General features: G+C 39.1%; 1 protein-coding gene across 1 annotated transcript; it reads left to right on the top strand.

Moving 5' to 3' along the window:
• The first annotated feature begins 81 nt into the window (after positions 1-81).
• Positions 82-13,373, top strand: LOC139459818 (protein C10-like). Its single transcript, XM_071241512.1, has 3 exons — positions 82-327; positions 4,027-4,203; positions 5,189-13,373. Exons 1-3 carry the CDS (start codon positions 285-287, stop codon positions 5,335-5,337), a joined length of 369 nt encoding a protein of 122 aa, XP_071097613.1. The 5' UTR covers positions 82-284; the 3' UTR covers positions 5,338-13,373.
• The last annotated feature ends 9,335 nt before the right edge of the window (positions 13,374-22,708 follow it).

Genomic DNA, 22,708 nt, shown 5'->3' with positions numbered 1-22,708 from the left:
ACTTAAAGGGTTTCCGCAAATGGCGATCGTATATCTTTCGTTCCGCAGTTATTTTCGGTTTTTGATAAAATAAAATGTCAAAATTTAGACTCACAGTCGATAAAGTGTAGGCTCTTAGTATATCAGTTTTTTTCAGTAGCTTCTGAAAGCAATCACCGTCCCAACAACTATTTTATTTCCTAAAAGCCTCTTTATTTCCATAGTTCTAGGACAATGCAAATCAGAGTTTAGAAGAACTCCCTAATTGTGTGTGTTTCAAGCTCCGGTAGTATCACCTTATACCAATGGCGACTTCCATGCAACAATTTACGCTTGAGGATTGTAAAGGTTGAATATTTTGTCTTTATATGTGTATTTTTCGCTTTGTTTTTTGCACGTGTGTATGCATATTTCAAAGCTTGATCAGTTGTACTGAAATATTGTTTGGGTGTCCGTTGAATGTCAATAATTTGAGTGTGAACCGGTAAGATTTGCTGCATATTCTCATGATTTGTTTGTTGTCATTTGGAGACGCGATGTGTCCAGTGTGATTGGCATTATCACGAAGGGAAATTTGACGTCTGTTTTCAATATTCTCATTACATCACAAATCTGATTAGGTTGATCTGTATGGATCTTGAACGCTGCTCAATCTGTAAAAAAATGTAACCCACTTTGCTAAAAGAATCATCATCATTATCATGGTATTTTGTGCAGAGGCCGAGAGCATGTACACAGATAGAGTACACAGCCTCAGTAATTCTATGTTTTCTTTCAAGCCCCCACTTGATAACGAGTTAGTGTTGACTTTCCAGGGATAAGGAAGCTCATCCAACTGTCACCCACTGTATGCGATTGTCAGGTGTTTGTGTTCAATGGATGGTGTAAACCAAACTATCAATCCCAGAAACTATATATATACAAGGCTGTTTTTCATAGCATTTTCAACATGTTCCATTTTCATTTGTCAGCATCAAGTAACAAACAAGGTGAAGTTTTTTGTAGATCTCTCAGTATATGAAATCTTAGCTATCATGGCCATGTGAGTTGTTGTTTATCTGCCAGCAAATGTACATTGAAAACATAGGCGAATTGAAATCAATACGCATAAGTCATTCAACGTTCATAAGTCTACCCTGTCTCAGTAGCAACTCCTATTGGTGATAAGAGCTATTTCATTTGCCAGCTTATGAAATAAGCACAGCCTATTTGCAGCTTTATGATAAAGCTCTTCACAGCTAAACCTTACTCTCTGGGCTCTTAATAGATTAGGGTTATGAAAGTCACACACAATGGGTTTTAAACGCTTTGTATGCACTGCTCATTTGTGATGTCTGTTGGCAAGTTTTGTTATATGTGCGACCCGTGAAGATCCAGGGTAGAATAGCTCTTCAGCAACCCATGCTTGCCATGCAACTCACTGTAAAAGGCGACTATGCTTGTTGTAAAACTCGACTAATGGAATTGGGTGGTCAGGCTCGCTGACTTGGTTGATGCATGTTATAAATCCCAATCGATGCTCATGATATCAATCACTGGATTGTCTAGTTCAGACTCAATTATTTACAGACCGCCGTCATATAGCTTGAATATTGCTGAGTGTGGCGTTAAACAACCAAACAACAATGTTATATGTGCATACTATGGGATAAGAAATTTGTATTGGAAATCATGCACCCAGAAACATCTTGTTGTTGATCATTCTTGGATCATAATTTAAATTGCAACATGTGCAAAGTTTTGCTAAAAATAAACACTGATCAGGGAATTAGCTCCTATATATGTCATATGTTAAAAAAAACAGATTTTCACAAATTAAGCGAAGTATTATGTATTTGTCTAAATTTTGATGTGAGTGAAGATATGATTGGGCAACCTTGTTGTTATTTTCAAATTGTGACTTTTGATGGATGGTATACATCATGTGATAGACAGATGACACTTGACTATAAGTAGTATTGAATTATTGATTTATGTTTTTTGCTGTTCTATTTATGTATTTGCTTTCTGCCTTGCAGTGCATTTTCAAAAATCTTTGCTGTTCTTTGTCCTTACCATGTTTACAACTAATGGCTCCAATTAATTCATGGCTATGTTTACTTCCGAATATGTCTGTCTTGATTTCTTGTGCATCATTATTCTTGTCATGAGTCATGGGACTAGTAGGATTGTCATGACTGATCAAAACATTGACACAAATAAGGCACTGTAAATACATGAATGACATGCAGACCGTGCTGTACCTGATATACCGTATTTCCTCTATTAGACGCCGGGCTTCTATTTATTTCGGACAAGCCTTTGACTCGGCGTCTACTGGAGGCCCGGCTTCTATTAAATAGCCCCATTTCACTATGACCACAACTGTCCCGAATCGTCTTGAAATGGAAATATTTTGTGAGCGTTATTAATTGTATCAATTGATCGACCCGGCGTCTATTAGAGGCCTGGCTTCTATTTTTTGCACTGAACAATTGACCCGGCTTCTATTAGAGGAAATACGGTACTGTTAAACCCAAGTCCTGTATTCTGCAGGGGCCAAGTCGCCCAAGGCACTTTTTCTGCCATGCGGAGGTGTGTCCCTTGAGCATACCGATTATGTTTCTAGGTTTGTCAGCACCATACCCGTGCTCATGGGTTTCACCAAAGTAGTAAACATCTGAGACCTGCATCACTGCGGGCTCACCTCCAACATTAAGCTCACACACCATGAAATTACTGGAATATATTCAAAGCTGAGTTAAACCTAACTCACTCACTCCTGTATTCTACCTCTAATAATTGTATGTAGTGATAGGCCGTGCTGAGTGTGGATCATCTTCCTGAGGCAAGGGAGTTAACTGACTATAAAAGTCCAGTTTCCACCCTTTTTGTGGGAGATTTTGTTCAACTGAAGGATTTGCAAAGCATGTGGACTGCCCGACAGATATTTTGCAAATCTTTTCATGTTTTTGATCAAGGTTGTTTAAGTGATTTGATGCACTTCACGAGGCTGGACCCCTTTTATTACAATATAGATCTGGATTATCAATCAGGTCGTCTTTTCTAGGCGCTGCTATATTTATTGAAGCAATTGCAAGTGATATCTGAGGTGATGTGGAATCTGATTGGTCAATAGAAGGGACAATAGAAAAGCCACTGGTGGCGCTTCAATCAAGCCTGGAAATTCTAGCCTAGTTCAGCAAGGGTGGTAACTGAATTTTTATAGTCAGTCAACGCCCTTGCCTTGGGAAGATGAGTGTGGATCCTACAATACACTCTTCTGACATTGAGATGGACATTATTTGTATTCAAAGTTGTGTCCCTTAGACTGTGCAGGAATGGCTGGTCATAGATTCAAGGTCAAGATTTGTCCTTCACTATCACACTGACACATTGTGATTTTAACTGAAATACTGTGAAACTGATTTACAGAACATACTTTACCTCAAACAGATCCTGGACAGCCTCTGTGGTCATACCAAAAGATGTTTACATAAAAACTTGTTGTTACCCTGCCTGGCGATTGGCATTATGGCTTAAACAAGGACTGGTGGGCTCAGAGTCAGTACACTGTGTCTGAGTGGGGTCTTCATATTAAAGTGTGGCATGTATCTCAGGGGGCTAACACACACACGCATGCACGCACGCACGCATGCACGCACGCAGGTTGCTATACGAATGCAATAATCTTGGACACAACGTTAAACCCCATTTCATCTCACCTTGCTTCTAACAGATCATTCTTATCGTAGAGGGGACACAGGTGGCCCAGTCATCTAAGGGTGCGATTCGCTGTGCAGAGTTGCGTCCCTTGGGCACGCCAGAAACCTATGATTGTGGGTTCGAATCCCGGTTCGCCCCAGTTATGTTTCTAGGTTTGTCAGCACCATACCCGTGCTCGTGGGTTTCACCAAAGTGGTAAACGTCTGAGACCTGCATCACTTTAGGTTTTCCTCCCACATTAAGCTGACACGCCGCGATATGACTGGAATACTGTTAAAAGCAGCGTTAAACCCAACTCACTCACTCACTCATTCTAATCGTAGACACTGGTGTTATTTCCAGCCTGCCTGAGTGACCTGCTGGAGGCCTTTAAACAACCTGACAATGCAGAACGACTGGAGGAGGCTCGGGACAACGCAGGCAATGATATGCTGAAGACGATGCAGATGTTCTTCCCAGTGGCCACACAGATCGAGGTTGCTGTTATTGAGAAATATGGTTTCCGTGGAGACGGAGATGGTAGGCAAATATTTGGTTAAAGGAACTTCAGATGAGCTGCATAAATTACACAAAATAAATCACTGTTACACATTAAATTTTGAGTTCCGTGTGTACAAATATGCATGAAAAATGTCAAAAACCCAATAGTATAAAAACACTGTTAGTAATTACCTGATGTATCTTTTTCAGCTTGTTTTCCTATATTTCTTAATAGATCTTTATTTACTAATTGAATGCAGGCATCACACATACATAACTCTAGTGTACTGCTATGAATTAGGATAAACACACTGTTTTCAATGTAGAGGTAGGTTACCTGTAGATTTAATCACTCTGAATTGAATTTGTAACTTAACGTACAGCGTGAGGTTTCAAAAGTTAAATATAGCATGGTAACTCTCGAGGTAACCTGACTCTACATTGAAAACACAGTATGTTTTATTTCCATTCTACCATGACTAAATAAAACGCGAACTATGTGGTGTTAGAAAATATATTGAGGGAAGGGTCCATTGTTTTGAGTGGGTTGTCAATCGGAATTTACAGATTCACCGCACTTCAGCCTTTAAACAAAATATGGCGATCTCAAGCAATTTGTTTACATCATAATATTTCACACAGACGTAGCACAGCCATGTCGTCAGCTAACATGAGGTGAGCACATAAAAAACTGAATGCATAAGGTAAAGGGAAATAACTCGGTTTATTTTCGGTTCAAAATCGCTGAATCAAAGCTTTTTACTTGGTGAAACTTTGGACAGATTTTCGGGTCTGTGAATGAATGTCAGTGAGATCAATTTGTTTAAACCCATCTCTCAGGGCATATTGTGTGATTTACCCTGTGTGTGAGCCTAGGTACCCCAAACGATCACATGCTCACACACAGGGTACATCACACCATATACCCCTTGGGATCGGTTAATAACTTATAATATATTCCCCACAATAACCAATATATTCCCCATGGTAACCTCTCACTCACATTTGAATGATCTGTTTTCAGGTATTGTACGTTTCACTCAGGCTGTCAAGCACTACGAGCAGCAAGACCCCGAAGTGGCTCAGTTAAACCAACAACTACGAACCACACTGATGCCCCCAGTACAAGCCCCGACCCCCACTCAGACAATGGCAGAAAACGGCGCCAGATAACCCAGCAGTCGTACCTAGAGATGTCGGCGGCAGAGAGCTGTTGGCACATTGTCTCAGTACTCTGGTACTATCCAATATGCATGCTTTAAGGCAGACCAGGGTGTGATAAACGGCATCCATGTTGTCCACCATGTTTTTTGGTATATTTTCTCTCTCTGTAGTGGACTAGGTTCCTAAGGACACTGCAACTTGCTCTTAGTGTTTCCCCCAAGCATTCGACATGGTCCGCGTCACATCATTAGTCTGCTAAAACAGGAACAGTGTAGGTCCAGTGATGTTAGTTTGGCGTACTATTTATTCAGTTGCTGGACATGTGATAGCTGTAGAGGACTTTGGGTTTAATAGGTGGGATGAAGATAAAAGAAACTCTGTTATTTAGTCATCACATAAGATGTTTAGGGTTGGCATTATTTTAAAGGGATTTGCTGTGGAACCTTTGTATGGCTGGGGGAAATACTAGATATACCAGCCTAAGCATTTATACAACTATCAAGTTGTTTTCATATCAGTAAACTGGTTTTAGTGTGTTTTTGACAAGATTTTAGTTTCTTCCTTTTAGTGTGCCATTATTTTTTGTTACCATGGTAACTTTCATGTAACAATGGTTATAGCTGCATATGTCTTTAAGGGCATCTTTCAAAGTTTGCTGTACCAGTAGAAACTAAGTTGAAAGATTTCCATGACATTTTCCCACAAGCATCTATAACGGTCTCAGCGTACCTGCTTTGAATGTGAACTGTATGAGAGCTTGAAAGGGTAGATTAAAAACAGTGAAACACAATGGCGATGTGTTGTGATCTTCATGCTTAGATCATCATGGTCGTAGAGCAACACAGTAATTGATGTACTGTATTCGTAATCATTTAATACCTCATCATGTTGTCTGTTTAATGACAAGCTAGATGTAAAGTAGACACGCTGTTAACTGGTCTTAGATATATATAGTAATGCTTCCTGCTGCAGAGTATGTCCTCTGTTGGACAAACCAGTTTGAATATTCTAATACTGACTGACTTTGTGTAAGAACTGAAGCTAGAGGTGAACTTCTGATTTGCTGAATGGTTGCTATGGTAACTGAATATTCTAATACTTGGTTGAGTGACATAGTACGAAGCTAATCAGTTTGGGATTTGAATTACATCTGAAATAGTCCAATGTGTAAGAACTGAAGCTGTAAGTGAAATTCTGGTTGCTGAATGGTTGCTATGGTAACTGAATATTCTAACACTTGGTTGAGTGACATTGTACGAAGCTAATCAGTTTTGGATTTGAATTACATCTGAAATAGTCCAATGTGTAAGAACTGAAGCTGTAAGTGAACTTCTGGCTGCTGAATGGTTGCTATGGTAACTGAATATTCTAATGCTTGGTTGAGTGACATTGTACGAAGCTAATCAGTTTTGGATTTGAATTACATCTGAAATAGTCCAATGTGTAAGAACTGAAGCTGTAAGTGAACTTCTGATTGCTGTATGGTTGCTATGGTAACTGTAATCATGATATATGTTACTATGGCTACGCCCAGCTAATGTCATAGGTGCTCTTTTGATGGGTCTGCAGTTCTCATGTATTTGACCATATTTACACTATTGGTGCGTTTTGTAAACATATATTGTTTTGTCACTAAGATTCAATGTTTTACATGCATCAATTATTTTCCTGCAAATATTTCTGTCAGTAGGGACTTTTCACCCTTTTGTACTTTTGATAAATTATGGATATGCAAGAAGATTCGTAGTTGGATCATTGGCGTATGAGCCAGATCATTGGGAGACGATTACCAGTATGTTCAAATTGTCATTGTGAAAGGTGTGACATATTTTTCTTATGTACAAAGTTTGATACTGTCCTGCTTATGCTAATATCAATACTTCCATTACTAAACACCTGGGCCCGTTCCACAAAGCGATCTTAGCGCTATAACTACCGTAAGCCTATGTTAAAGTATAGGAGTTACGATCTTAGCGCTAAGATTGCTTTGTGGAACAGGGTCCAGCTTTGTTATCTTGAATACATTAAGGAGTGAAATGTGAGCCAAGTGTGTGTTCACCACATTGTGTTACATCTTGAGTATCATCAGCTGTGGTTTACAGATTTTATCACATATCTATTGCAATATCACTATTATTCATTGGATATGAAACATTTTTTTAATTTTCAGGGCATTTCAAGGGAAGATTTAATATGATTTTATTCAATTTTATTGACTTTTGTAACATGACACATCATTAAATAATACAGGTTCGAGGGTTTGGAGTTTGTATAAATGAGTCCTTTATCATGTCGAAGTATTGTAAATGGCATGTCAACTTGATTACCCTTACAAAAAATAACATTTAAGGGACATTTGTAATTTATTCTTTCTCAAGTTACTTGTTTGAGTTCAGAATCTGAATCTGACTAGGGATCTGTTTGAGTTCTTTTCAGAATCGAACTATTTAATCAACAATGTTTGCCCCGTTGCTTGTGCTGCAGTGGGATGGTTCAGTCTCCTGTATTCCATCTAATAAATGTAGCAGTATTCATCTTCCTCTTCTCTGTCCCTGGTCTTCATAAGCTGTGCTTTTATCTGGACATACCTTGAACTTCTGGGTAAAACCAAAGGAAACAACAGTTAAAATTGAACAGATCTGTCAAAACCATTGATCATGTTCGAAAAGCATGCTCAGCAATTTCAGAATACCAACTATGCTGTTCTTAACGTGACTTAGAGGTCGGGTGGTCAGATTCAGTGACTTCATTGATTGTCATCGTAACCCAATGGCATGGATCTTTGCTCATGATGCTAAATTGATGCTCACAATGTCAATCACTGGATTGTCTGATTCAGGATATGTTATTTGCAGACCACCGTCATATAGCTGGAATATTGCTGAGTGCGACGTTAAAGAGCAAATAAGTAAATACAAGGTTAGAAATTAACCTACAAAGTCTACTTGCCTGAATAGGAAACCCCCTAAAATGTCCGAAGCCCTCAGGCTTGTTAAGATACCCTGAGCGTTGGTGAAACTGGCTTGGCTAGCAGGCTAGAGATAACTTCTATGCCTGTATCACTCTGTAGGGCACTTGTGTATCATAAAGCCTTTGTTTGGTTTCTTTGTCTATGAATTCATCTACAACAAATTTAATAAAATTATGATTTTAAGGACAGTTGGGTTTTTTCTACTTGCCAATTCCAATAATTTATTGCAGTGATACAAATCTTGAGATTTGATTGCTATGCCAGGTAAACCACCCAACCATAGAGAAAAGCATGCTTCAATTTACCTGTTCTATTCTTGACAACACAACCTGGCTGACACTGCTAACTGAAGACGGTTTATTTCAAATATGTGATTAGCACTTTCATTCAATTTGTTTTCTGGAGACTCAGATTATAAGGTGTGTGTTTGCTAAGAATACAGTGGTTTGAACTATGCAAGCAGTGTGTATGACACACTTGACACAGCTAGACTTCACTCTGAAAATGTCCAATCTATATTCTCGCATATATCTCAACATTTAACACGCCGGAATTTATAAGCCAGTATGTAGACACATTTAATCAGACTTTGTATCTTTGACGGGAAGTACAATGACATCAGTGACTTGGGGAAAGTTCAGTTTGACACAACAGTTTACTTACACAAAACATAATTCACAACAGTGGCTGTTTGTTCTGATAACCATGGTAACAATATACCGATGGAAGAAAGTAAAGGAACATATTGCAATATTGATGGATGTTTTCTGCTGAAAAAATACTTCGACAAATAAGTGATGCATTCATCACATTGTTGGTCGGTTGAGTGGCTCGTTGTAGGACTGATATTCTCGGGTGTTTGGGGCAGGGAGCTCAGGATTTTATCGAGAAAAAATTGTCCGTGAAAATTAAAAAAACAAACATTTATGCTTCTGACTGTTGAACAAACAAGAAATTGCCTGCCACAAAAATGATGTTCCAAGATGTTTTTCCTAACAAAAAATTCAGGCTCATAGCTTATATAAAAAAATATCGGGTTTTATTGCTGTAGTTGAGGCATGTGTGGCCCAGTCATCTAAGGTGCCACAATTCACTGTGCAGAGTTAAATCCCTTAGGCACGCCAGAAACCTATGATTATGGGTGCGAATCCCAGTTCACCCTGATTATGTTTCTAGGTTTGTCAGCACCATACCCGTGCTCGTGGGTTTCACCAAAGTGGTAAACGTCTCCGACCTGCATCACTTCAGGCTTTCCTCCCACATTAAGCTGACACACCACGATATATCTGGAATACTGTTAAAAGAGGCGTTAAACCAACTCACTCACTGAATCATAATAGCTGTAGCTGGAAAATATCTAATCTACCTACAAAATCCCAGTGCCACCCAAAGAATAGCAAATGGTTGGACCCTTAGAGCATAGGCTTGTCATGCTGAATGCCGGGAATGGTTCCCATCATGGGTACATTGCTTGTAGCCCTCTAACTGCCCCAATTGTGCTATGACTGGAATATTGCTGAATGTGGCAGACAACCCACTACATTGCTGAATTTTCCTGGCTATTTTCACACACAAATCTAGGATGAACAAATGCTCCTGAGGATGTTTTCTCCATTGTTTTTTTCCAGTCTTGATTATTTACATACCACCGTCATATAGCTGGAATATTGCTGAGTGCGGCATTTTACAATAAACAAACAAATGCCATGAGTATATATACAGCTGCCCCCATTGGGTGTTCCAGGTCATGATGGGGGCACGGGTGGCCCAGTCGTCTAAGGCGCCGCAATTCGCTGTGCAGAGTTGCGTTCCTTGGGCACGCCAGAAACCTATGATTGTGGGTTTGAATCCCGGTTCCCCTGATTAAGTTTCTAGGTTTGTCAGCACAAAAAACCGTGCTCGTGGGTGTCACCGAAGTCGTAAACGTCTCAGACCTGCATCATTTCGGGCTTTCCTCCCACATTAAGCTGACACATCGTGATATAACTGGAATACTGTTAAAAGCGGCGTTAAACCCAACTCACTCACTCACTCACTCCAGGTCATGATAGGTCCACAACAACTTGTACAGGCTGATTGATTGCAGATGCAACTAAATAGTATCTTTTGTAAACTTGATTCATCATGATATCACCTAGTGATTACCTCTTGTCAAAATTTTGTGATTTTATATATACTTACGCTCTCTGAAAAGGCATAGTGGAAATTCGGAAATAATTTTCAGCTAACTGACAGAAAAAAAGATATTGGTGTGTGTGGTAGTCAAGCCTGAAGGCATGCAACATTGCAATAGTGTCTTCACTGGAACCTGGGGCGATTGGGTAGCCTAGTGGTTAAAGCGTTCGCTCGTTATGCCGAAGACCCAGGTTCGATTCCTGACATGGGTACAATATGTGAGCCCATTTCTGGTGTCCCCCCCCGGGATATTGCTGGAATATTGCTAAAAGCGGTCTGAAACCTATCACTCACTCACTCACTCACTCACTCACACTTCCAGTAACCTGTTACACGTGAAGAGTCGCCATCCGCTATGTATTTTCAAAGTGTTTCGACATTTTTGGACTTTTGGTTTCCAAACACAGCAATGATTTGATATCTGAACCGGAAATAATGTCACTTTTACGAATCGAAACAGGAATTTGAAGCCTTATGTACGATTGTTTTTCATTTTGAATTGGGCCCTTGTGAAAATTTGTTGGCTTAAAATTGTTTTCAACACCAGGAATAACGTTGTGGTTCATTGTGTCATTGTATTTCCTGCTATGATGGATTGTAAGAGAAGGAGAGATGTTGAGCAAGCCTCTAGGTCCATAACTGTCATGTCGAAGGCTTGTTTCACATTCTGTCGGGCATTATACTACAACAGGCAAGGCGGGCTTATCAATGTCTTCTTTATATGCTGCCCAGCATTATTTCCTCCCTTGTTGTCCTTGTGTATAATAGTGTACAATAGTCCAAAAGTAGTACTGTATTTAACTTATTTAGTTCCCTTGGTATTCACAAAATGTACTATTGGGTTGTTTGAAGGGCAGGATTTCCCCCAGAGGGCGAGAAACAACACAAACATTACAGTCACACCAAGGGGACATGGGCGGAATCCCAAACATATAAGGCGCCGCAATTCCCTATGCAGAGTAGCTTCTCGACACCAGAAACCTTTGATCTGGGGTTTCATCCCAGATTTCCCTGATTATGTTTCTTGGTTTGTCAGCACCATACCTGTGCTTGCAGGTTTCGCCAAAGTGGTAAACGTCTGAGACCTGCATCACTTTGGGCTTCTTCCTATGAGGATACAGCTGAAATACTATTGAAAGCAATCCAACAGACCTCCTTACCACATTGTTATGAACTGTCTGATCTCTGTGAGAACTCTCTTGGAAGACAATAAAGTTAAGGGTGCTTAATATGTTAAATACAGTGTTAAGAACACAATAATGAATGTCAAGATGGAGTGTTTGATCTGTTCCTACGAAGTGATAGCTATATTATCTATAATGTACTTGTTTATGTCTTGTTATCTGCCCACAGGAGATAGATGACAACAGTAATGGGTTTGCACAAATTTCCACCTCGTCAGTCCTCAGGCCATATCCAGTATGTGGTCAACAGAACTGTTATATCTGTGTTGTATGTTTTTTTCCAAAGTATGAGATGACATTGAAGTATGATGGACAATTAATTAAATTTATGTTATTGGGAAGTTTAGTCATATGAAGGTACCACAATTTAAATTGAATCACTCCTGGCCATTTTGAAGCCGAGTCAAGGGAAGTAACTCTGGCAAGTGTTTCCCATTTTACTATCGTTTTCCAATAAAGCCTAGCTTGCCATTTTAGGGTATATTTGCTAATATTACGTCGCCATAAGAAATATGAATAATTATGGTTGGATTAAATTAGCAATGCACTTTTCTCTGTGAAGTTGTTTGCAATGTCTTGTTTACAGATCATGAATTATCATAATTATTGCAGAAACTTCTTGTCATGGTTCAGTAAAGGAATTGCCACAACAATTTACACAAGATATCATTAATCATAACGTAGTTAGAAGAAAACCTGTCAAACTTGAGACAAAATATTACAACTGAAATTATTTTTCTTGAATTTGAATGATTGTTCCAGTTTTCATTTGTTCTATCAGCATTATTTAATGTGAAATTGTGGTCTTCTCCCTCAATGTATAAACTAGATATTGTTTACCAGAGAGTGGTTTATTTCACCGTTTATCTTTGTCGCCCATATCTTCTTTCACAGGTTTGTATGTTTCGGTATGTGTATTTCGATGTGAATGTTTTGGAATTTAAGATACAACATATTGATCAAAGTTCAGATTATTCCTGTTGTTTTCTTGTGATGTTTTTTAAACCAATGGAAACAGCTTGTTTTAAGTGGATAGATTTATTCTGTTCTTATCTCTGTGACCAGTATGTTGTGGCCCCACAATTCATGTCTGTAGGTTCAAGAAAACCAAAAAAACATCCAATTTCAAATATATATATTTTTTATTTCCTCCATATGTTCTGTGGATAGGGTGAAAACAGTAAGGGCGTATGAAAAAAGGATTTGTCATAATTCATTGTTTTGAAGATTTTAAGACAATTTTCAATGTTTTTATTATAGTATTTGAGATAATTTATTTATATTGATAGCGTCTGTAAATGAGATAACTCTCCTTTGAAAAAAATCAGATTTTAATATTTTGAAGTCGACAAATTCGTTAACTAAGTTTTTAAAAAAGGGCTAGCCTTATTCTTGTACAAACATTTCCTTTGCTGTAACAAATGTTTTAGCAGGTGTGGCCAACTAGCCTTCCTCATACTCACAGTTCCTAGGCTTTAACACATGATTGATCAAGGTTTGGTCTAAGGAGTGTGATCTTCCTGTGCAGAGTTGCAACACTGATGATGACAGGATCTGCTGTTGATGGGTTGCATTGAAAAAATATTTCTACATGATTAAACAATCCTTAAGTGTAGATATCACTGCAATGAAATTACATCACAATGCTTTGCAGACCATTGTGACGTCATTGGTTACCATGACGTCACAATCAAATGGCATCACTAATGGCTCTGCTACTGAAACTGTTAGCAGTACTTTTTACACTTCAGACACTGCTTATTACTGTCTACAAACTGAAAAAGTAGGAAGAATGATGTTGGCAAGCCTCACAGTTTTTCCACTTTTATCAACTCATGTTGATATAAAAAGTAGTTGATATAAAAAGACACTCGGGTGAGATTCTCTATTTCAGGGAGACGTACCGGTATATGCTTTTTCTTGTTCTTGAAACAATGAACTATAATACCCTTAGGTAATCTGATTTTGTTTGATTTAGATGCCTTTACTATGAGAATGTATATCTGATAATGCAGTGACAGCTGATCAAAGGTGCTTCGGTCCATTGTACAGAATCAAGCATTTGTTCACAAACATTAGTCACACCGACTGCCATGAACGCATTGTTCTTTTTTAGGGAGAAAAACAAGTGCTTTGTTTACTTTTCTAATGTATGCAAATCAATGCTTCAACACCTTTTTTTTCTCTGATATTATATGCTATATTATAAGTAATTGTCATGTATGGTGTATAGCCACTGATTGTGTTTGGATTCATCTGGCCTGGGTGTAAGGGCACACGATTGTGGGTGGAAATGATATATAGAAGATCCATTATACGGTCAGTGGTAAATAAGTGTTGGTTTCCAGCAAAATCTCTCAATGACTGAGCAGACATACAGACTCGGTCAGGCCAGACATTCGTTTTTGTGTGGTTTAAGGATTGGGGAGGAATAGTAATTCGTCATAATTTGATGTGAAAGTTTGGAGAAAAAATTTCAGCAGGTTTCATTATAGCACATGTATCTTAGATGATTCCTTTATATTGATAGCAACAGTAAATGAGTTGGGGTTTTGAACAATTAGCTTATTTCTGGTTTTCGGAATAATAAATACACTGCTTTTCATTTTATTATGTTTTTGTGCTGTTACATTTTTGGGAGTCAGATTCGTAAACCAATCTTAAAAAAAGGTCTGTCTGAGCTGAATTGTTGTTCTATCAGCAGTGACTGTTGGTTTTCACTAAGAGATTTAGTCAAATGTGGTCAAAGAATACATGGGAATAATCACCACTAATAATGATCTGAAGATGCCAGAAGGAAAATGTTTATCATGGTCTCAAGAATTGCCTCAGTTGTGCATGAGTTAATCATGAGTGTATTTATATGGGCTCGAATTTGATTCCTTTTCCCTCAGTCTGGGGTCATTGTGTGCTTATACTGTATAATCTCAGTCCAACTATCTCAGTGTGTTTGGTGCTAATGGTCACGTTGATCAAGTGTTTAGTTGCAAGATCTTGTCCTGCCTCATACGCTGTTTGGTCCTTGATTATTCAATGTGTTATGTCATTCTATAATGAGTACTTCACTGGATTTATTCACCTCCATGGCTTAGTTTCGAGTCTGTTTCGAACGACAGGACTTTCAAAATAGTAATCTCGTCAATTTACTGTCACCTGCATGAGAAACTCTTAGGGTAGTTCTTATAGAGGAGTTAATATTCCTGCTCAAGTAGTCTGTCACACAGTCTCTGAATCATATTATTTTCACTTCCACCAAGCCGTTCTGTAATGCAAAATCTCCAAATGAATTATTAGGGGCGGTCGGGTAGTGGTTAAAGCGTTCGCTCGTCACGCCGAAGACCTGGGTTCGATTCCCGACATGGGTACAATGTGTGAAGCCCATTTCTGGTGTCCCCTGCCTTGATATTGCTGGAATATTGCTAAAAGCGGCGTAAAACAATACTCACGCCGAAGACCCGATTCGATTCCCGACATGGGTACAATGTGTGAAGCCCATTTCTGGTGTCCCGCGCCTTGATATTGCTGGAATATTGCTAAAAGCGGCGTAAAATAATACTCACTCACTCACTAACTCCAAATGAATTAAGTCTAGATGTTCCTCAGGTTTGGGAATCTGAATCTCCTTCTCACCAGGGCTTCTTTTCAACTTAAATGGAGTTGTTTGTTTCTATTAAAATTATATATTTTCAGAGACAAAGCATTAGTCTAGGGCTAAAGCAGCTATGGTAGTGGAGAGGTCCAGTGTTTTTATCACTATAGAAATTAAACTAAACGCCATGGTTAATCAAGGATGACACTGCTGATACTTCACATGCAAGGGACCTGAGCCATATTGAGACAAACTTTTGTGACTGTCATGCTTATGCTGAAACTGATGGTCAAGGGGCGGTCGGGTAGCCTAGTGGTTAAAGCGTTCGCTCGTCACGCCGAAGACTTGGGATCGATTCCCAAAATGGGTACAATGTATGAAGCCCATTTCTGGTGTCTCCCACCGTGATATTGCTGGAATATTGCTAAAAGTGCCGTAAAACCATACTGACTCACCAAAGTAGGGGACCCAGGTGGCCTAGATGCCTAGAAATGCAGTGATTCGCTGTGCCAGACAAGCTATGGTTGTTTCTAGGTTTGTCAGCACCATGACAGTGCTAATAGGTTCCCAACAATAGCACACATGTAGAACCTGCATCACAACCGGCTCTCCTCCCAAGTGATGCTGACACAGTGTATATATAACTGAAAACAGTTCAAAGCCACGTTACTCCGTACACAATAGTATTAGTGGTAGATGTCAATAGCTGTAGGACATAGGTTTCCTCCACGCATTATTCTGGCATGCAATGTTATGATTGAAGTATCGTTCAGAAGAACCGTGAAGATCCGGGGTAGAATAGGTCTTCAGCAACCCATGCTTGCCGTAAAAGGTGACTATGCTTGTCCTAAGAGGCAACTAATGGGATCAGGTGGTCAGACTCGCTGACTTGGTTGATGCATGTCATCGATCCCAATTGCGTGAATCGATGCTCATAATATTAATCACTGTATTGTCTGGTCCAGACTTGATTATTTACAGACCACGGTCATATAGCTGGAATATTGCTGAGTGCAGCGTTAAACAACAAACCAACCAATCGTTCAGAATGGCAATGACCCATCTCACTCTGGTTTTAACAAGTGTCCCCTTTGTCAATTTTCTAAGCAGTCAGCGCACTTATTGTGATGAATACAGCATACAGATTCTTTTTCACACAAACAAGACAAAAATCACAACAAAAAATAACGTTTCAGACATGTATGCAGTGTTTACAGTACTTTTGGTCTAGAGGTACAAATAGTAGGTCCTTTATTAGAATCGGTAATATGGCTCCGCTTTTTTGTATGTGAAGTTATCAATCCAGTCACAAAAAACAATCAACATTGTGCGTGCAAAGATATCGCCTGCTGATTGCAGACCATTGAATGTTTTTTTATTGTAATTTTGTACAATTTATTTGATATTTTTATGTACTTTTAGTTTTAATTTTTTTTCCTTGCCTGTCTGATCTTAAATATTTTCCATTAGATACAATTTCTAAGATGAGCTTAGTGTTTGGGTTCTTTGTAAAACTTATATTATCTATTAAGTCAAGAAGTTTGTTTTTGTATTATTAAATGTAAATAAGACTTTGATGTATGTAGATTTGTCATTTGAAGTGAACTTTTTTTTCAGATTTCTAACAGTTTTCAAATTATTTACGAGAAATACATGTCACATATTAAGGAAATAAGCTGCGAGGGAGAGGATATAGTAAGTCCATTGAGAAGACAATTTTAGTTCACTTTTATCAGTAATGTACATACTGGCCCAAACGAGCATCAAATTTGATTTGATTTTGTGAATTCGTTATTTTACATCAATTGTCTTACAACAATAAATTGCTTTACCAAAAGAAACTGTGACATTGTTGTAGAACTTTTTATCATATTTGACTCACTGTACCAACAGAACAATCGAAAGTGTTGGATGGGTTGGTCCTGCTTTGACTGGAGGCGGCACAGGTGGCACAATTACCTGTGCAGAGTTGTGGCCCTTATTGCACAACAGGATCCTATGATCATGGGTGTGATTCCTGGATTTGCACAAATTATGATTCTTGGTCTGTCAGAACCTTTTCAGCATGGTAGGTAACTAGGATCCATTTTAAAATAAAGTGCTCTCCCCCTTTCTCCCCCTCCCACTCTCCCTTGTGCTGGGGCGGTGGGGTAGGCTAGTGGCTGAAGAGTTCACTGGTCACGCTGAAGACCCAGGTTTGCTTCCCCACAGGAGACAATGTGTGAAGCCCATTTCTGGGCTGGAATATTGCTAAAACCCTACTCACTCATTCACCCTTGCGCTGATTATATGGGTGCAACTGTTGCCCAACAAGGACTTCATGGCTGCCAGGGCAGAATCACCTCATTTGCTGAGTATCTCCATTGTGATTAATACCCACTGACCTCATCACAACCATAACCTCATTTTGTACCCAATTCGATTCGAATAGCATTATTCCAAAAACAGCTAGGCATAGGAGCGATGGGGGGTGAGAGGTCACTTCATGAAGAACTATGGTGGAGAATGGGTCGTGGGTATTTATGAGAATATCATTTGTTTGTTTGTTTGTTGTTTAACGCCGCACTCAGCAATATTCCACCTATATGATGATGGTATATAAATAATCAAGTCTGGACCAGACAATCCAGTGATTGACATCATGAGCATCCATAAAAATGGAGATATAATATACCTGATAATCAAGGATGGCACAGAAGTTTGATAAGATTTAACAAACATTAGTGAAAGGTCGCAGACATGAGGACCGACTTGCTGACCATGGTGTCTATTGGAGGGCTGTGTTTAGTCAGGGATATGGCCAAAGTTGTTGACTTCCGAGCAGTCAGTGATGACGGCCAGATAATGACATGTGAAATATTCTTTCACATTGGGGAACTGGGTTCGCTTCGCTACATGGGTACAATGTTGTGGAGCCCATTTCTGGTGTCCCAGCCGTGGTATTGGTGGACTATTGCTTAAAAATGGGACCGTGAAGATTCCAGGGTAGAATCGGTCTTCAGCAACCCATACTTGCCGTAGACGACTAACGGGATCGGGTGATCGGGCTCGTTGACTTGGTTGATCCATGTCATCGATCCCAATTGCGTCGATTGATGCTCATGATGTTAATCACTGGATTGTCTGGCCCAGACTCGATTATTTTACAGACCGCCGTCATATAGGTGGAATATTGCTGAGTGCGGCGTTAAACAACAAACAAACAAACCATTCCACATGGACACACTTTTACCAACTAGGTTGGAGGGGTTTTGTCACATTTTCTTAGAAGTCCTTCTCTGTTCTTTCCCCATCTACATTGACGCCATCGTTTGAGTCTGAATGGGTTGCGGGTGGAGTTTTCTTCATGTTGGGGTGGAAGTCTGACGGAGCAAGAGTAGGGGATTAAGATGGATGCTTCAGGACTTCAAAGCCCCACTCACTGATTGGAGCCATGCTTTGACAGCAATGACTGAAGTGTGCACTGGCGCATTGTGCTAATGGAAGGCCACACCGTTTCTCAGGTTTCCACGTCTCTTATAGTTCATAATGCCATCCTGCAATTGTCTGACAAGTGCAGCATAATATGCTGCGTTTATTATCTTGCCACAATATATATCTATAAATACATCTAAATCTGTGATACAGATTCGTATTTCTGCTTAACGAGAAACGGGGGCACGGGTGGCCCATTCGTCTAAGGCGCCGCGATTCGCTGTGCAGAGTTGCGTCCCTTGGACACGCCAGAAATCTATGATTGTGGGTTCGAATCCCGGTTCGCCCCAATTATGTTTCTAGGTTTGTCAGCACCATACCCGTGCTCGTGGGTTTCACCGAAGTGGTAAACGTCTGAGACCTGCATCACTTCGGGCTTTCCTCTCACATTAATCTGACACGCCACGATAAAACTGGAATAATGTTAAAAGCGGCGTTAAACCCAACTCACTCACTCACTTAACGAGAAACTGGCAGATGTATTCTTAAATAAATAGCAAAATCACTAATACCATTAACATCCTTTTGGGACATAAGGGAGAGAAATGTCTGTTGTGATGGATACCGATGAATTAAACTATCCCTTCTTTTCTTGTAATAAGGGCAAATTAGTGCAAAATGATATTCATCTTCTAATTCTATTAAATCACTAAAGATTAATTCAGGTTTCATAAACTTTTTGCTAAAACGCTGTTTTTCATAATTTTAAACGTGTTAAACATCGAAATTTCTCCAATTCTCGAACAGTGGTTGAGTGAGTATGGTTTAACGTCGCTTTTAGCAATATTCCAGCAATATTACGGCGGGGGACACAAGAAACGGGCTTCACACAATGTAGCATGTTGGGAATCGAACCGGGTCTTCGTCGTGACGAGCGAACGCTTTAACCACTAGGCTACCCGACCGCCCCTAATTCCCGTACAAGACGTATATCAAAGCATGGGTTAACATAGAGTTTACTCTCCATTAGTGATTTATAAGACGCATAATGATTTAAGAACACAATCCCTAATCTTGTGACTCCAGTTTTGTACATCAGTGTCAATACATCTTCTCTTGAATAGTCCCATAAAATAATGTATATCTCCACAATCCTGTGATATCCAAGCATAATCAAAACCTGACTTAAACACAAGCATTCTCACATGAGATGCCCAATTAACCCAACCTTGTATGATCTTGTACTTTAAGCATTTTATAACAACCATGTGGAAGGCAATTCGGATTTATGCGTATTTGTCTGCACTAATACCTTATACATCGGTTGAAATATTTAACACATAGATGATAACGGCCAACCTCAACAAGAACAGCATTAGATGCTGCTTCATTACTGATTAACAGATATCTCTTGAAAAAAAACTTTGGACTTTTTCCATAATTTCTCTAAAAAAATCCCCAAATTATACTTCTATAACATACATTCGGAGCTATTTCACTCTCAAATATAGAAACTTTACCTTAAATCATAGGTAAGAATAAATTTTAGTCAACTTAAAAATAGGAAAACATGCTTTGTCGCTAGGGTTTCACAGTCCTTAGACCATAGAAGCCGAGATGAAAGACAATGCCCAAGTATTTATGATATGTAACTAATTTCATTTCAGTAGTTTTTAAAGAACCTTTTCTCAACTCGTTTAATAAACACCACCATTCCTGAATACAATCATATTTGACTTATCCGCATTGACATTGACCCCGTATATCACAAAAAGATTCCAATTTATCTAATTTTCTCTGCAACTCATTTACAGAGTCCGCTACTTAGACAATGTCATCCACAAACAGTAACAATTTGAGGTCATCAACAAACTCATCAACAAAAATCCCTTCGTTACACTATTATCTAAATCTGTAGCAAGTTGGTTTATAAAAAAAACATGAAAAACAGTGGTCTTAGCACACAGCCCTGTCGGACTCTGCTGGAGGTCTGAAATGCGTCAGTTCGAACAGTTCCCAGACGAACACATGCATAAACATGTTCATACATGTATACTCATTAACACTTAAAACAGTATGCTGTCCTGTAACAGTAGATACAATAATTTAGACCTATCAGCAGAATCAAAAGTTTTCCAGAGGTCAATAAATGCAGCAAAAAAACTATGCTTTGGATTTCGAAGATAATTTGTGCTAATGACTGTAAATACGGTGGCCCATAAGGGACATGGAGTCTGTTTTTCTATATTTTGATGTTTCACATACTTTTATCGTAACCTTTTGCAAATCAACACAATTTGTCATACAAATATGTGATAAATCATGTATAAAAACAACCGAAAACATGGAAAATGTACTTTCAAGTAGCTATTGAGTCGCTGAAATGTGAAGCGAAAATGTCAAAAACTAAAATGGAAATGTCAAAAACCAAAACGAAAATGTCAAAAACAAAAGCGAAAATGTAAAAAAACTAAAATGAAACCACAGAAAACTATTTCCACCTGACATTTTCGCTTTTGTCCAATAACGGATGTTAAATTACATTTAACAGTGAAATGCCCCTGTAGTTATTTGGATCCGACGCGACGTGTCTCACTTCTTAAAAAGTGCCAATACAATTCCAACATTCCATGAATTGGGGAAAATTCCAGTATCCAAAATAGAATTGAACAATAGATGTATATATAGAAGAAAGTGCAAAGCATTCTTGTAAACCTCCGGTGGCAAAACATGAATACACAAGAAAATAATCTATCAAACTTGTCAAATTTTGGCCTGTGAACGTAAAACAACCTTTCACGTCCGATGTCCTTCCATTCACCATTAAAGTCCCCACTGTTTACATATATTTAAAAATGACAAACAAAATTTATCTGTTTTCTCATCTTGTGATTTCCTTAGTTCACAGAACATATTTTCTTCATACATCTCTCCTAGATCCAGCATCCCAATTCAACATCACGTTCATTCTCTAAAATGAAATCCCGTGAAGATCCAGGTAGAATAGGTCTTCAGCAACCCATGCTTGCTGTAAAAGGCGACTCTGCTTGTCGTAAGAAGCGACTTGCGGGATCGGGTGGTCAGGCTCGCTGATTTGGTTGATGCATGCCATCGATCCGCGTGGATCGATGTACATGACGTCAATCACTGGATTGTCTGGTCCAGACTCGATTCTTTACAGACCGCCGTCATATAGGTGGAATATTGCTGAGTGCGGGGTTAAACAACAAACAAACAAACTTAAATGAAATCATCCTGGGATGCAGTTCGTGTATAAGGTCCCCATATAGAACTATGTCAATGTCTTTATCATACTCCGATTTAGTCCAAGCTATCATAGTCTCAAGTTGATCAATGCCGTTGTTAAACATGAATATCCCACGCAGACACAGTATACTGACTCCGAGACGATTAGTCCTTGTTTCAGCCCCTTAATGCGCCAGGCAGGGTAACAACAAGTACCATCTTTTAACATCTTTTGGTATTACGCGGCGGACGCTCTACCCCTAGACCACGGAGGCGGTCTGCTAGAAAAGCGTGACGTGTGTAATATATAAATACTAGTAGATATTCTATTTTTTCCAATATCTTTTTCCATTAAGAAAGGAAGAAAATATCAAATTGTTCTGATAACAATGGAAATGATGAGAACTGAGTTTTTGCCAACAGCCCGTTAATAACGTTCAGAAACATATGTCAAATAACTGAGTCGGGGAGAAATATGCTTAAATTAGAATCTAACTTTCCCTTATGGTTATAGTCGTGTTGGTCAATACCGAGTGACCAGCTGTCAGACTGTCCCTCGCTGTTCTGCCACAAGTCAAGATTTATACTACATCGAGCTGCTGGGAGAGCTAGGATTTAAAGACATCACCATGAACGAGGCTAAAGAAAACGTACATCTTTATGGATAACAACTTCTGGTATATTGCATATAGCCACGACGTTTCGATGTAGATCTTCTGTTATCCAGCCTGATAACATGGTAAGAATCCATGTAAACATACAATGTCAGTCTCAGTAAAATCAGATCTAAGTTCTCGCTGC

Source organism: Haliotis cracherodii, unplaced genomic scaffold, assembly GCF_022045235.1.
Source record: "Haliotis cracherodii isolate W230 unplaced genomic scaffold, xgHalCrac1.p SCAF_13, whole genome shotgun sequence".
NCBI classification, from domain to species: Eukaryota; Metazoa; Mollusca; class Gastropoda; order Lepetellida; family Haliotidae; genus Haliotis; species Haliotis cracherodii.
Note: the sequence above shows the minus strand (reverse complement) of the source record. Positions and strands in the feature narration are given on the sequence as shown.